The 11,905-nt window shown below is 37.5% G+C and overlaps 3 protein-coding genes across 3 annotated transcripts; 1 reads left to right on the top strand and 2 right to left on the bottom strand.

The window, feature by feature from the left end:
- Nucleotides 1-35: 35 nt before the first annotated feature.
- LOC116302293 (CAAX prenyl protease 1 homolog) lies at nt 36-11,903 on the bottom strand. The gene is made up of 9 exons (XM_031711562.2): nt 11,769-11,903; nt 11,426-11,572; nt 10,619-10,705; nt 9,882-9,998; nt 9,218-9,370; nt 8,260-8,589; nt 7,724-7,861; nt 6,777-6,920; nt 36-752 (listed from the first exon to the last, which is right to left on the bottom strand). The coding sequence occupies exons 1-9, from the start codon at nt 11,844-11,846 to the stop codon at nt 531-533; spliced, it is 1,416 nt and encodes a 471-aa protein (XP_031567422.1). The 5' UTR covers nt 11,847-11,903; the 3' UTR covers nt 36-530.
- Nucleotides 1,171-4,267, top strand: LOC148906529 (uncharacterized). The gene is made up of 2 exons (XM_089038474.1): nt 1,171-1,518; nt 1,929-4,267. The coding sequence occupies exons 1-2, from the start codon at nt 1,189-1,191 to the stop codon at nt 3,858-3,860; spliced, it is 2,262 nt and encodes a 753-aa protein (XP_088894600.1). The 5' UTR covers nt 1,171-1,188; the 3' UTR covers nt 3,861-4,267.
- LOC148906528 (uncharacterized) lies at nt 3,845-6,295 on the bottom strand. The gene is made up of 2 exons (XM_089038476.1): nt 5,832-6,295; nt 3,845-5,508 (listed from the first exon to the last, which is right to left on the bottom strand). Exons 1-2 carry the CDS (start codon nt 6,044-6,046, stop codon nt 5,091-5,093), a joined length of 633 nt encoding a protein of 210 aa, XP_088894602.1. The 5' UTR covers nt 6,047-6,295; the 3' UTR covers nt 3,845-5,090.
- Nucleotides 11,904-11,905: the final 2 nt, after the last annotated feature.

The following is an 11,905-nucleotide window of genomic DNA, read 5'->3' as shown; positions in this document are numbered from 1 at the left end:
ATTATACCAAAGCAACAAAAGGCAAACAAAGAAACTAACCATTTGTGAGTTGTATATTTAAAAATTCTTTTCATAACAATTTTTCACATAATTTTTCAAGGACAGCATTGAATTTATTATTCTTTTGTCTGTGAAACTGGCATCTTGTCTAAGAATATTCTGGCCCACAGACCCAGTATGGGAGATAGATGCTCCTAGTAATGGGCTCCTGATCTGGGAATATGCTGGCTCACAGACCCAGTATGGGAGATGGATGCTCCTACTAATGGGCTCCTGATCTGGGAATATGCTGGCTCACAGACCCAGTATGGGACATGGATGCTCCTAGTAATGGGCTCCTGATCTGGTATAATACACATAGTGCCCTTAAAGGGAGCTGTTAGTAATAAAGTATGAATTAGTTAAACATAAAATAAGTTAACTTAATTCACATATAGAAAATGAAGTTATAGAATTTTTGACTCTCATTGGTACAGGAACCCAGCTTATAAACTGAGTAAACTTTCTAGCTGAAAAATCTATATGATTTTTCAGTCTTCCTTAAGGCCTAAAGCTCTCAGTCTTTCTAGTAGAGGGGGGTGTGAGTAATGATAGGCTGAGTATAGCTTATCTGCAATTGGAAAACCTAGGTTATCGCAGTTGAGTTTAATGAGCGATGACCTCAGGTGCGCAGCAAATCCAAGCTGCTTGGCAAAGGCGTCAGCTTGGAATTCAAAATGTCGACTCAGGATGGTCATCAGGAAACCTACAAGCTGCAAAGAAAGATGGACTCTTTAACATTCATACTTTCAATGCAGGTTATTGGTGGGTTTCCTGTGTATCACACAGAAAACCCAAACATGCAAGGGGACAAGAATCTTCTGGACAAGGGCTGATCTAAATATGTGATGTTGTCTTTAAAGGACAACTGACCCCAAAAATTGCCGTTTTTCATATAAAACTACAACGTACATAGATCACATAAATTCAACTTTGAACTCTGATACAGCTTCTATGTCGCCGAAAAGAAATAATCAATTCGCGAAAAATAGCAATAGAAGAGCGCCATATTTGAGCCCGCAATAAATTACCGCATTAATGCCGTGACGTCACAACGTGAAGCTTGCATTCCAAACTTGTTGAGTTTGTATATTTCGAGTGCTAGTCGATCTTTTAATAGTCTAAGTTAGAGTAAGTTTCTTAATCCAGATGGTCCATTGTTGTGTGCCAGAATGCACCAACCATTCTTCCAAAACTGAGTCTGTTAGCTACCACAAAATTCCTAACAAAATAGCTCTTCAGAAGGCATGGATAGCGCGGATAAAGAGAGAGAACCTGCCGCCTTTGAAGAACTGCTACGTTTGCAGCGATCACTTCGAGGATTCATGCTTTGAAGTGGATCTGATGGAGCAGTTAACCGGGATAAAAAGGAAGAGGAGATTAAAGAGCGATGCTGTTCCGTCAGTATTCAATTTTTGCAAGCCAGCTAAAAGAAGAGCTACATCAGAGAACCGGCTCAAACGCAAACAAAACGAAGAGGTGAGATAACATGTCATTTATACATAACATAGTTTACATTGTTTTTCGAAATAATCACTCATGAAAAAGACTTATTAATGCATACCGAAGCGAGTCATCAATCATTAGCTATTTATGCTTTCATAGATGAAATGTTGCTTAAAATCATAAGTATAGCTAGTAATATTTGATCGATACTTGAAATTTTCAAAATGGTTATTTGCACGTGTTTAGTTTACATTTGATATTTATTCGTAAACCATAACAATGTTGCCGTAATATTCCAAATTTGCTTGGATAAATGACCACGGAAGAATAATTTATAGCATTGTTGGTTAATATGTTTATTTTGTATTATTTAAGGTAAAGTAGGCCTCGAAGAATGGTTTATAGTATTGTTGAAAACATTGTTTATTTTTGTATTTTCAAAGAATGTGGAGCAGCTATGTGCCACAATAAATCCCTCGTGTGAAGATCCACCAAGTATGGAAACACCAGAGTTCTCTCCTGAACCACTTTGTAAGGAGATTGGTGTTCAGTGTTGCCTTGGTTGTAGATATGTTGTAACATCCACTGCATCAACTCAGACAGAGCCTGGATACTATAAAGATGCCGACACAACAACAGTTTACAATCCCTCCCCTTCACCAAACATCAGTAGAGATGAAATACTCAGTGTGAGCTTCCACGACCACAGCTACAGTACTAGCTATCACACCTCACCAGTAAAGTCAATGCCAACAGTGTCTCCACAAAAGTCAGAAAAGTCTTTGTTTTCAGAGGAAGAGGGACTCCCACTAAGTGACGATGATGATGGTTTCATTGTTTCATCGCAAGAGACAGTTTCAACAACGGACAGTGAATTAGAGCCAGAAAACAAAGACTGCAATAAAACTCTTGAAAACCATATCAAAGAACCTAAATATTTGGTATTTAACTCTTGTTTGCAGCAGTTATTCAAGTTTTGTAGAAGCTGTGGAGCACCTATTGCTGATGTCAACTTTGTATGTCAAGGCAGCCTACTTATTGTGACAACTATATGTATGAAACATCATGCTTTGACATGGTACTCACAGCCAATGTTAAATCGCTTAGCTATTGGGAACTTGTTGATTTCCTCATCAATATTATTTACTGGTAATACTTTTACCAGACTTCAAAACTTTGCATCCTGTCTTGGCCTAAAATTTCTGAGTGAGAGGGTCTTTTACAGACATCAGGAACGTTACCTATTTCCTGTTGTTAATGATGCTTGGAAGAGAGAGGAGGCTGCTGTAATTGAAGAGCTGTCAAATAAGGACATAGTAAATCTCAATGGTGATGGCCGAAGTGACAGTCCTGGCCATAGTGCTAAATATGGCACATATACTATGATGGAGACAAGCACAGGGAAAATTGCCACCTTCAGCATTGTTCAAGTCTCTGAAGTAACCAGCTCCAATGCTATGGAGAAAGAGGGGTTTCTAAGGTGTTTGAACACTTTAGAAGACACGGTCAGTATAAAATGTATCACAACTGACAGACACACATCCATCACCAGCACTATGGCAAAAGATTTTAGCCACATCAAACACCAGTATGATGTGTGGCATCTTTCCAAGTCAATTGTAAAAAAGCTGAACAAGAAAGCAAAATTGAAGAAAAACCAAGAGCTGGCACCCTGGATACAATCCATTTCAAACCATCTTTGGTGGTGTGCTGCTACATGTAATGGGGATGTACAACTTTTGAGAGAGAAGTGGAAATCTGTTGTTCACCATTGCGTGAACAAGCATTCCTGGAAGGATGCAGAGGTATTCAAAAAGTGTGCCCATCCTCCCCTAACCCGCAGACAAGTGCGCACCACACACTGGATCAAGCCGGGGTCACCAGCTCATGTGGCCCTAGAAGAGGTTGTCCTTCAACCAAAGTTACTTAATGACTTGGCAAGATTGACCGACTTTTGTCACACAGGAGGGCTTGAAGTTTATCATTTGATGATGCTGAAGTATTGCTCAAAAAGAGAGCACTTCTCTTACAAGGGAATGGTTGCTCGTACTCAACTTGCTGCCATTGACAACAATTTCAATACAGCTAGAATTCAAGCAATTGTTCAAAAAGGCCCAAGGAGTGGAGAAGCTCGTTATCGCAAGTGCTTCCCTAAGATGCACAAGCGCTGGGTTGTTAAGCCAGTCTTACAAAGAAAAAGCTATGCTTTCCTCCCTGAGCTACAACTGAAAGTACTTGAAATTTGTGAGGGTGGCATGGAGGCTGCAGGGGTTGACCCAATTGAAGAGGTTGAATTACCAAGAAACATTGCTAGTGTTCCTGCCCCAGACAAACAGGAATTGATTGAACGACACCGGTCAAGATTTTCTAGGTAATTAATTTAAATGGAATGTAGTAGAGACTAAAAACACTGAAATGTGTAGTGTTAAGTGATGCTAATTCTAACCATTTCCTATTTTTAATTAACACTATTTAGTAGAAAATAATGCAAAGCATCATTGGCACTCTTTTAGTGATTGTACTCTAGTGAATAGCTGTTTTGAAAGAACTGTCAAGTAAGCCTGTCGTCCCAATCCCCCTCATCTTTGAACAGTTGTGTTCATTACTGGTAATAATTACAATGCTTCTACAAATGGGAAGGTACATGACAGACCCAAGTAAAACTGCTATAAACAAAATATGTAATTAATGTGAAGGGGACCTGATTAAAGTGGTAGATAAGTTTGCAGTTTTTAGATGTTCAGATGAAAATTGTATTAAAATATCATTACCACTTAGGAAACGATTGACTTTTAAATGAAATCTTAAAAGAGGTCTTTTCTTTAACTATCTACGCTCCATTATATATGGGGTCTCTCCCAGTATGAATGTAGTATAGAAAAAATTCCAGCTGAATAGTGACTTTCGCTTTCACTCATGGGAATCAAGATGTTCATTCATTTGCTCTCAGTGAATTAATCAGCACATGATTACTGAGCTGCAAAGGGCCTATTTGCCTGGAAAAAAAATATATGAGCCATAAATGGCTGACAAGCCTGGATGCCAAGATTTCCTAGTGCCAATTTGTCTGACAATGAGACTAGTCAGTACCGAGATTCTAAGATGGGGTGGGATTCTATCACCAAGAGAATTTTTTTTTCATTTAGCACAATTTTTGAATCCATTATAGCATGCTACTTCAAGGCAAATTCTTTATAAACAATACTGACTAGCCTTGTTTTCAGACAAATTGGTGCCCAGGAAATATTGGTTATCCATGTCTAGTATAACTGCAGAATTTGCTTGGTTAGCTCATGATTTTGTCCACTAGTGCTTTGTACACTAGGTTCTCTATTCAGCTGGATATTTTGTCTAGGTGTAGTTGTTTTTAAATAATAAAATATGCAAAACCTAGAAAACATTTATATAAACAACTTTCTATATGTACTTCATCTAAAAATAAATTCATGACTACTCTTATACATTTTGGTCTCAGCCTTTCCATGTTTTCCTTTTCAATTTATCAATTCAGAAATCCTGATAGAAAAAAATCCACTCTGTGTATATGAAATGAAGTAAGGAATAAATAAAATGTATATAATAACTCCATGTAACTTTAGGCCAAGCTAATCATCTGCATAGTGAAAACCTTCAAATTCAAAGTCCTCCTCTAGTCCAGGGGGAGGGAAGTGTGCTCTGATGCACATGACAGCACAAGAGGGCAGAACAACCCGAACTTCCTTTCCAAGAACTCCCCAGCACCATCTTGCTAGTTGCCTATATGCAATGTGTCTGTACTGCTTGTGCTCTGGGCCTTCATACGCATTACTGTACTGCTGTTTGTACTGAGCCCATGCGGTTCGAAGAACATACTTATTGGCACAAACAGGTAAGAATCCAGGATGTTGAGTAATGCATGGTGGTGGTTCATCAGCATCTCCATCTTCAACAACAGACTGGCATGTTGCAACCACTTTTTCGATTTCTTGGCAACAAATGCATTCAGATATTGAATCCATAATTTGGCAGCTACCACAGGTACACCTATTTAACAGAAATAAAACAATTCTTAGTATCTTTGAACATTATCAACGATTGTCCCAAGTGAGAATATACATACACAACTTGTGACACAACTATATCCCTGTATCTATATCCTGCAGTATATAACTTATTGACTATCAAGCGATGTTTTTAAACATGTTTTTAATTAAAATTGTGAAAGTTGGTATTGCTTTTGGTCGCAAACTGGATTCATGCATACCAATATCTAAAGAACAGATTGCAAGAACACGAGTGGCAAGATACGATTTTATATAAAATGGATATGTAGTTCAGTTTTGTGATAAGACAGAGGTACGACTTACCAATCTGAATTTGTAAGTCGATTGTTCTCTTGTTCATCGTCTTCAATAATGTCACTGTCAGATCCTTCTCTGAACTCTTCATCTGAGGAGATTTCTATTTCTGGTTCAAACTGATATGGCCGTAAACCAAATTCGTCGTCCATTCCGAAAAATTCTTGAGCGAAATCGTCTCCCGAGCTGTCCGAGCCTTCGGAAGAAGAATTAGATTCTGACATGCCTTTAATTTGATGACCAAGTTGTATTTTTTGAGTAAAAAGTATAAGAAACTGAGGAAGAAGTCAGGCAAACAACTGGAAGCTTGAACTCTTGTGACGTTGTGACGTCATTACGCTATTTTTCTGAGCCCGCGATAAAAGCGCAAGATGGCGGCCACCAGAGCGATATATGCGATGTTTTCAAAAAATTGTTTTAGAAAAATGGATGCTCTATCCCCTTTAAAAACTGGATTTTTGGACTTCTCAAATGATGTAGTTCCTCTTGAAAATGGGTCATTTTGGAGGGTCAGTTGTCCTTTAAAGGTTTAAACAAAAGGTGAAAAATTTGGTCTGTTGGGTTTTTCTGTGTATTCAACAGGGAACCCAACCATACAAAGAGACTTGGAGTTAATAATAATAAATAAATAAATACAAAGAAGGGATAAATTTTCTTCTTTAAAGTGTGTATCTGTGATTTCTGAATTGATGTCGCAATCCTTTTATTTTTGTGTTGGGTTTCCTGTGGTGTCTTACACCACAGGGAACCCTATCAAGCTTTTTCAAAGGAAGGAGGTGTATTTGCAACTTCAACCTACCTGTGTAGAAGTGCAGGAAGACTTTGTTGGGCTTATGGAAGGGGAACCTCTTCTAACCCCCACCCAATTTCCCCTCAAGTTCCCCACTCTCTAGGCCCTTATCACCTACATTCTTACATCTATAATAGCAACATAGGTTCAAATACCTCATTTACCTCATTATATGGTGAAAAGATGAACTGGAAGATAATGATGAGGCCAATGATGATCGGTTTTGATTCATGGAAACCAAAACTCTCAAATAAGTTTTTCTCGTGCATCAACAGACCAAATATCAAAAAACAGAATAACGTGTTAACCTGAGAAAAAAATAAAATAAAATTTCAATGCCATTGTCGTTGTCTCTCAGTTGTTTTCTCACTGGACTCTGAAGATGACTTCTGCTCAGGTTGTCGAAACGTCAGTCACCACCAACAACAGTCTTTCTCAAGACTACACTCACCTGGACTATTACACTTCACAACAAACTGTCAGTCACCACCAACAACATCCTTTCTCAAGGTTACACTAACCCAGACAATCACACTTCATAACAAAAGTCGTTTTCATTGTCAAATATTAAATCAAGTGTGAGTATAGAGTATGATGTTGGTGAAGACTAGGATTTATCTCATGCTTTTCTTGTTCCCAGAGCCCATGCTTCTTTTGCAATTAATATTACACCTTTTGCAGTTCATTAGCCGCAAAGGAATATTCATTGAAGCGAAGAAGCATTGTCATTAGAGCGAACAGGCATACAATAAGGCGAACGGAGTGGAAAATATACTTATATTGTATTGCGTAAATAAATGTCCAAAACACTGTATTGAATGTGTGTTGTGGTTTATTGTCTGCACCAAAACGCTAATGAAAGTTCGAAAACGTTAATGAACCCACTCAAACATATTCATGATTTTCAAATTCAATGCTAAATTCCTTAGTGAACGTTCCATCGCATTATTGAGACTCCGTTCGCCTTATTGTATGCCTTTCGCTCTAATGACAATGCTTCTTGGCTTCAATGAATATTCCTTTGCAGTTAATGAACAGCAAAAGGTGTATAATCATTAAATCATTTATTAAAAAATATATATATATTGAATAATTATAAATACATATTTACCTGAGATATGGCAAGGGTTTTTAGGTTATGACTGAGTTTCCAGTGCCCAAGTTCATGACCTAGGACAGCTAGTACCTCTTCATTTGAACAGCCTTTTGGCTTGCTGGCTGTAGTTGTTTCAGATGAGCTTGTATCAGGCTATAATATTAGATCAAAATATGATTATGACATAATATTTTATTAAAGTTTATTTTTAGATGAAGAGCCACCTAGTGGATATGCTGTCATCATCACCCATTATCACTGTCATCTTTATCATCATTATCACCACCATCATCATTACCATCATCAGCATCATCATGTATCATCCCCATCATCATCACCATCATCATTACCACCAACATCATCATTGTCATCACCATTATCATCACCATCATCTTCATCAGCATCATCACCATCATCACTATCATCTTCATCATTATAATCATCACTATCATCACCATCATCACCACCATCATCTTCATCACCCTCGTCCTTGTCATCACCACTATTATCATCATCATCATCTTCAAAATCATTATCATCATATTACTTACAGTTGTACTATCGTTGGGAATTTCATTTTTAGAATCCTCCTCATTGCCGTCTTCTGTACCCTCATCCTTTTTCACCTCCTCTTCTTTCTTGATTGGATTATCAGCCAACAGTGTATCAAACAATACTATCTTTTTGCTCTTATAAAATCCATAAAAATAAGCATTGCTGTGTGAAGATCGTTTGGAGCCCTCAACCACCAGCAGCTTAGCTAATGGAAAGTCTATACTCTGTGCTAACTTTTCAATAGATGATTTTAGCGGTCCTTCTGGTAGAGGTGTAAACTTGTCAAAGAGAGGAGCTATATAATCCAAATAGATTGTAACAAACACCTGAAATCAAGAAATGGTTTTAGTGATTATAGAATAAAGAGTATAATCATATTATATCTATTATGTTCTTCAAAACTGATTTTTTTATTGCTCAATGACACATTATTTTATAGAGTTACTCAATTGCTCATGTAAATAAATTGCTTTTACTTAAGTGTCTAGTCGTTCTAGCGCTTTCGCACTAATTCGGGACAGTTTTTGCTCACACGCACTATCACTACATTCAATATTCTATGCACATACTATTGCACTCTTGCTCTCTCATTTATTCAAACTGTCATTTATTTGTCCAATACTTGTTCACCTGCTTTTTAGCTTTTTATCCATCAATCCATCCATCCACCAAATACTTAATTCAAAAATCAAGTTATTTCTTTGTACATGCACTTGTTTATTCATTCACTCATTCATTCAATTACCCATTACTTGCTTTTCGCTGCCTCATCCATCCATTCATTAACTCATTGATTTATTCATTCGTTTATTCATTACTTGCTCTCTTGATTGCCCACATTCTTATTTATTCATTTCCTTCCTTCCTTCCCTCAATCCATGATTCATTCATTCCCCCGTACTTTCATTCCTCTACTCACAAATTCAAAAGACAAACAACTTGTTCTTCACTTACCAAAGTTACAACAATAGTAAAAAGCCATACATAGACAAAAAAGTATTGACCTCCCCATTTGATGATGTAGATTAAACCAGCGAAAATTGGTAGCATGATTGCTGTCATGACGACGAGTTTCTTCATTGTATCTTTTATGAAGAATCCGAGGGTCTGTTGTCAAAAAAGGGAGGAAAATTGAACTGAATTCAAGAGTAAAGAGTTATAGAGGGTTTTCCTCTAAGTTTTTTGGTTTTCCTTCCACTGAAAAACCTAAAATGCTAAATTCCATTATGATTTGTTAGTTAGCAATTTCCTGACTTGGAGCTCCTGACTTTTATCAGCCCAAAGATTGTTTCAGTGTTTTGATAAAATTTGAAGAAGTATGCTATAGCCCAATAGTCCCTTTCACAGTTCCCTGCGCCTGATCTTGAAAGGTAGCTGTGCCTTTGCGTCGAAGAGACACGAACGGTGAGCTTGCAATGATAGAGACCTTTTTTTATCACCTTGGACAATTATTCACATGTCTCTATCGCTGCAAGCTCATCATTCATCTTGCTTTGATTATTACACTTCTTTGTGAAATGATATCGATAAGGGATAGGATTATAAATGACACAGTAACTTAACTTGAATCTCTTTTAGAATTGTCACAATATCGAAATCAATAATTTATGGCACTAACCTGTTTATTGAAGCCATGTTTTTCTTCTACAACGAATGTTGAATACAGGCTCCAAGGAAGATCAGTCACAGTACTGAATAACACTGCTCCTACCAAAAACGTCAAAGAATGAAGGATCTGTGGGCAATGTGGAAAAAAATTAATCCAAGTGATGCTAATCCCTGCAACTACGACAGTTTTTTAGGGTATGTCTTCGTGTAAAGGACTAGAGGACACAGTACACATAATTCAATAGAAACCTATTGTATTCTTTCTTAACTTTGTTCTGTTGTATAACTACTTTGGAGTATTTTGTTGTGGCATTTGAGTTACATAGACCGTGTCCTCTACACAAAGTAAAAACACTTTCTCATATCATATTAAACTGGATATAATCATGTACTTCTGACCAGCCAAAACGTGTTGGTTGACTATCGCCTGACTGTTGGTCGACAGTCGCCCAACTATCGACCGTGTGTTGGCCGACACTCAACTGTCACTTCACCAGCACTCCATCATGTTGTTCAGCTGGCCATGAACTGTACACGATTAGCATTAAACTGCTGCTGATGTTAGACTGACAGTATACATAGGATATATTGTTAATATTACTTCAGCCCTAAATTGAACATTAATTGATGATGAGCTTTCAACCTAAGCAGTCATCTTCAGGACTATAAACAGACATATAAACAGACATATAAACAAACAGAGACACTGAAAAATGTCTGCTCTGTACTTTACAAAATTATGCTTACTTCATAGTCACTCGAGTAGCCAAACTTTGACAAAACCCTTTCTCCTGTTTTCCATAGGAGTGGGATTCCTCCAAGAAGCAAAATCAGCTGAGAAGAATAATGATGGTCTTTAACATCAATGACAAGTGATAGATCATTATTGGTAAAAGTACTAGGGCTGAAAATAATGACTGGTCAATGTCACTGGTCCAGAGGACTGGCCTAAGAGATGATTGGCCAGACAGTTTTGTCCATTGATGAGCCATTATTTTGCACCCTTGATTAAGTGAATGTCAATAAAAATGTTTCAGTAACGTAGCCAGAATAAGTACAGGCTTTAACTAAGGAGGGATTGGAGGGTGACAAAGGTTTTAATGGCTGATGCTCAATTAGGTGTGGTGGAATGGTGTTAGGAAAACATGTTACTTCCATATGGGGGAGAGGATGGTGTTAGACAAATTTTAACCAAACATGCTGTGATTGACATCAGACCTCTCCAAATAAATACTGGACGCTAAACAATGGGTGTAGCAAACAGCACCAAAGATATCAACAGTAGACCTTGGGTATAATGTTTAACCATTTCAGACCATGTGTCATTCCCTAGAGTATCTTTTCTTTGTTTAGCAATGTGAATGCAACTCAAATAGAAACTTATTCTCAAGAGAATGACACATGGTCTGAAATGGGAAAACATTACATCAAAGGTGAAGAGGTCAATTCTAACAGATATTGGGTGTAGTTCAGGGAAAACCTCAATATATCATTCATTGAAATCGCTAGGTATACAGGATTTGAAAACAATGTATATCTCATGGTAGCTCTTACACTCATTTCAAGTTGTGAATAAATGCTATGATAGAAGCCAAATGAACTGCGGTCCAGTTGGTAAAGTCTGGCTTTCTCAAAGGTTTCTTTGTCCAGTACATCTCTCAGTTCTACTGGGACGTCACGCGTACTCTTGAAAAGCTTGTGCTGAGGACAATAAGCGAGTGTAGCGATTCATAAAAGCAAAACCATAATGCATGATATATATTTATATAATCTCATTCACAAGTTATAAACAAGTGGGCTTAGGAAAAGTGGTTAAAAAATGACCAAATATTAAATAAATAATGCCAAAATTCGGCAATAAGCTGGAAGAGATGATATTTTTTATAAATGTACCAACCTGACGGTAGGAAAGGTAAGTTTCCCAGAGATAAACTAGCCATAAAAAGGTGAAAACTGCGCTGAAAATGTCCACCATTTTGAATCTACCCTTGACGCCCGCGAATACGAAGTCAGCTGTTTCTTTATAAAACAACG

Source organism: Actinia tenebrosa, unplaced genomic scaffold (assembly GCF_029948245.1).
Source record: "Actinia tenebrosa isolate PJP-AT-01 unplaced genomic scaffold, QUT_ActTen_1.0 PGA_scaffold5__44_contigs__length_20552954, whole genome shotgun sequence".
NCBI lineage: Eukaryota > Metazoa > Cnidaria > Anthozoa > Actiniaria > Actiniidae > Actinia > Actinia tenebrosa.
The sequence above is the reverse complement of the archived record's forward strand: the minus strand, read 5'-3'. Positions and strand labels throughout refer to the sequence as shown.

Bases quoted from the DNA above. Each gene is read 5' to 3' on its own strand.
- LOC116302293 (XM_031711562.2), bottom strand. From the start codon at position 11,846: ATGGTGGACATTTTCAGCGCAGTTTTCACCTTTTTATGGCTAGTTTAT. The intron at 10,706-11,425 runs GTAAGAGCTACC...TATTCTTCTCAG, and splicing joins ATTCACAACTTGAAATGAGT to CTGATTTTGCTTCTTGGAGG. The intron at 6,921-7,723 runs GTAAATATGTAT...TTTTTTTCTCAG, and splicing joins AAACCCTTGCCATATCTCAG to GTTAACACGTTATTCTGTTT.
- LOC148906528 (XM_089038476.1), bottom strand. From the start codon at position 6,046: ATGTCAGAATCTAATTCTTCTTCCGAAGGCTCGGACAGCTCGGGAGAC. The intron at 5,509-5,831 runs GTAAGTCGTACC...TCTGTTAAATAG, and splicing joins CGACTTACAAATTCAGATTG to GTGTACCTGTGGTAGCTGCC.
- LOC148906529 (XM_089038474.1), top strand. From the start codon at position 1,189: ATGGTCCATTGTTGTGTGCCAGAATGCACCAACCATTCTTCCAAAACT. The intron at 1,519-1,928 runs GTGAGATAACAT...GTATTTTCAAAG, and splicing joins AACGCAAACAAAACGAAGAG to AATGTGGAGCAGCTATGTGC.